The sequence below is a fragment of the Lactuca virosa genome, chromosome 4 (assembly GCF_052849685.1).
Source record: "Lactuca virosa cultivar CGN04683 chromosome 4, Lactuca_virosa_CGN04683_v6, whole genome shotgun sequence".
Taxonomy (NCBI): domain Eukaryota; kingdom Viridiplantae; phylum Streptophyta; class Magnoliopsida; order Asterales; family Asteraceae; genus Lactuca; species Lactuca virosa.
Window position 1 is genome coordinate 327,307,915 of NC_136429.1, and position 3,923 is coordinate 327,311,837.

The window sequence follows — 3,923 nt, forward strand, 5'->3', positions numbered from 1 at the left end:
ACAACAACTAAGGCAGATGATCTCAACCGTACCTGGAGTAGTTCAACCGATACCAAAACTATCCCCCACCAGTCACATGATCTCTAGATTTGTTCTAGCGATAGCTGGTACTGAAGTTCCAAAACACTTCGAGACCCCTAACATGAAGCCCTACAACGGAACCATGGATCCTGAGGAGCACGTGGCACAATACAGGGAGAGGATGGAAATTATTCCCATCCCCAGTCACTTGAAAGAAGCTTTCCTGTGCAAGGGCTTTGGTTCCACCCTCATATGATCCGCTCTAAAATGGCTCCTTAACGTTCCTCCTTATTCGATCATATCATTTGCTCATTTGATTAATTTATTTAACAATCAATTTTCTTCGAGCAGAACATTCAAAAAGATCACTAGTGATCTCTATCGAGTGGTTCAGGATCCTAAGGAATCCATTAGGACTTTTGTGAATAGGTTTGACAGGGAAGCTCTGAGTATTCCCAACATCGACATGGCAACTGCAGTCGAAGCTTTCAAAATGGCTTTAAAGAAGGATTCTCCCTTTTACGAAGATCAGGTAATCACCTCATGCATATGGATGGACGAAGTCAGGAGCAAGGCATTGAGATTCATCAGGCTCTAAGAACACAAGGAGTTCCAAAAGAGGAGCAACCCACCAAGTTATTATGATCACCCCAATAGGAAGGCGGATTCATCGGCCTAAAGATCCTATAAATCAAAACCTTATTCCAAACCCGACCATCATAGGGTTAATGCCCTTGAAGATGAGGGAGAGGAAGAAAATTTCCCTAAGATTACTGACTATTGTTTTCAGTGGATATTTCAGGTGTAATCTTTGCCATGCAGGATCTTGGAGACAAAGCAAGATGGCCAAGAAAAGGAGAAAAATCCACCACTTGGAAAGACAAGTCCAAATGGTGAGCGTATCATGAAGACTTTGGTCATGTTACAGAGGATTGCATAACTCTCAGGAAGGAAATCAACTATCTCTTGGGCAAAGGATACCTCAAAGACATCCTGGGAAGTCGAAAGGAGAAAACCAAAGAAAAAGACCAGGATCCCCAGATGATCCTCGAAAGACTAGGATCCCCCCCCTCCAGCTGACGCAAAGGTAATCAATGTGATCTCTGGAGGATCTGACATTTGTGGTACCTTATACTCTGCAGCAAAAAGGCATGCCAAGCTATCCAAAACAGTGAAAGAAAAGGGAGGACATCCAGGATCCTCACCATGACATATTAGTAATTACTCTATACATCGCCAACCATTTCGTCAGAAGGATCCTTTTCGATCAAGGATCCTCAGTTAACATCATACTCCTGGATGCATTAAAGAGAATGAACATCCTGGAGTCTGAGAGAGTTTCAAGATCCTCATTACTAATTGAGTTCGGCGGTGAATCCAAGCACACCATCAGCGAAAATAAAGCTACCAATCTACACAGAGGGGGTAAATTTTGTACAACTTTTTTTTGTAATTGACACATTATCCTCCTATAATGTCATATTAGTTAGACTGTGGATCCACGAAATGAAGTCTACATCGACGTAGGAGACCAACAATAATTTAAGGAATGTTACAAGATTTCGATGAAGTCCTCAACAATACTGCGACAAGCATAGAAATTAAAGCATGGGGATATAAGACGTGTTATAAGCAAGAGAACATGATATAAAATAAGTGCCCCTGAACCTTGAGGATACTGAAGCCAAAGTTCTCATAGGATCCTCAATTCCTGAACTACTCGATCATGACCTCATAAGATTCCTCAAGGCTAGAAGCAAGATGTTTGCATGGAAGCATGAGGACATGACAGGTATTGACAAAATCATAAAGTTAACATCGGCCCATATTTCAGGTCGATACAACAAAAGAGATGGAAAGTTTCACCGGAAAGAAACCAAGTTATACAAGAAGAAGTAGAAAAGCTTCTTAAAACTGGCATGATCAAGGAGGTGAAGTTCCCAAGATGGCTAGCTAATGTAGTGGTGGTACAAAAGAAGAACGACAAATAGAGAGTGTATGTGGACTATACGGATCTTAACAAGGCTTGTCCCAAGGATCCTTTCCCTCTACCACACATCGACTCCATGATAGAGGCAACAACGGGCCACGAATTAATAACGTTCATGGACGCATCAGCAGGATTCCAACAGATCCAGATGGAACCCTTTCACCAAGAAGACACGGCGTTTATAACTCCAACAAGTATCTAATATTACACTTCCATGCCATTTGGTCTTAAAAATGCAGGTTCAACATATCAAAGATTAGTCAATAAGATGTTTAAGGAGAAATTGGGGGACACGATGGAAGTCTACATCAATGATATGGTGGTCAAGTACAAAAAACCTAAGAATCACCTCAAGGATCTCGAAGAAGCCTTCGACATCCTAGGCCAATATAACATGAAATTGAATCCCTCCAAATGCCACTGTGGGATGATATTGGGTAAGTTCCTAGGATACATGTTGACCAAAAGAGGAATCGAAGCAAGCCCAGAGCAAATCAAGCCCATCCTTGATCTGAGATAACAATCCTCAACAAAGGATATTCAGAGATTAATGGGAAGAGTGGAAGACCTAAACAGGTTCATCTCAAGATCCTCGGAGAGATGCAATCCCTTTTATGACATATTGAAGAAGAACAAAAGATTCTGGTGGACCCAGGAACATAAAGATGCTTTCCAAGAGATTAAAAGATATTTAAGCTCACCACCCGTATTGGTAAAACCATTAGATGGGGAACCACTCCTTCTTTACCTCTCAGTATCCTGAAACGCGATAAGCGCAGTATTAGCTAAGGATCTCGATGGGTACCAACATCCCATATACTACGTAAGTAAAAGTATCTTGGATCCTGAGACCAGGTATTCTCACCTTGAAAAACTTATACTTGCATTAGTAACAACTTCTACTAAGTTAAGACATTATTTTGAAACACACCCTACAATTGTAAGAACTAACTATCCAATTAAGAATGTTATGAGAAAACCAGAAATATCAGGGAGAATGGCAAAATGGTCCGTGAAGTTAAGAACATATGACATAAAGTACGACCCAATATCCGCCATAAATTCCAAAGCATTGGCGGATTTTGTGGCTGACTTTAGTCATGATCTAAGAGCTGAAGTTGAAATAGAAGCCAAGAAACTTCTATAAGAGAAAAACATGGAAAGGTGGACACTATTCACAGATGGAGCATCAAACCAAAGAGGAACTAGCTTGGGGATCATACTAAAATCTCCACAAGGGAACATCCTACCCCTAGCAATCAGTTGTGAATTCAATGCGACCAACAACGAAGCAGAATACGAGGCGCTGATCGTGGTGCCACAGTTAGCCAAAGATCTTCAGGTATTTATCAATTCTTTACTACTAACTAACCATTTTAATGGATCCTATCCAATGAAAGGAGAGAAGTTAGCACTATACCACAAAGTCCTCAAAAACCTGGCCTCAGAATTCGAAACATTTACCCTAAACCAGGTTCCTAGAGAAGACAATGTTGAAGTAGATGCTTTAGCATATATATATAGGATATTCCTTAAGGATGACACCGGAAACCAGGATCCCTATAACCCACGTATTGATCCTAGCAATCGAGGATACCACCAAGAGAGTGAAAGATCCTAACGATCACGAGGAGACTGCCAACGTCGAAGCAATCAAAGATCCTGACTCATCGATCCAACATCAGGATCCCAACATTCAGGATCGCTCTCTGACTTTAGGATCCTGGATCCAATCCATCATGGAATATCTCCGAAATGGCACGATCCCTAAGGAAGAGAAAAGAGAGAGAGCCTTCAGGACGAGGATCTCAAGGTTTGTTATAATCCAAGGTATGTTGTACAAAATAAATGTAGCAGGACCATACCTCAAGTGCCTAGAAGATCACAAAGTTGTAGAGGTCCTTAAGGATAT

General features: G+C 41.2%; 1 protein-coding gene across 1 annotated transcript; it reads left to right on the forward strand.

Annotated features, from left to right (window-relative positions):
- The first annotated feature begins 3,167 nt into the window (after positions 1-3,167).
- On the forward strand, positions 3,168-3,632 carry LOC145106111 (uncharacterized). Its single transcript, XM_079043153.1, has one exon. The coding sequence runs from the start codon at positions 3,168-3,170 to the stop codon at positions 3,630-3,632; it is 465 nt and encodes a 154-aa protein (XP_078899279.1).
- The last annotated feature ends 291 nt before the right edge of the window (positions 3,633-3,923 follow it).

Excerpts from the sequence above, each read along its gene's own strand:
- LOC145106111 (XM_079043153.1), top strand. The coding sequence starts at position 3,168 with ATGGAAAGGTGGACACTATTCACAGATGGAGCATCAAACCAAAGAGGA.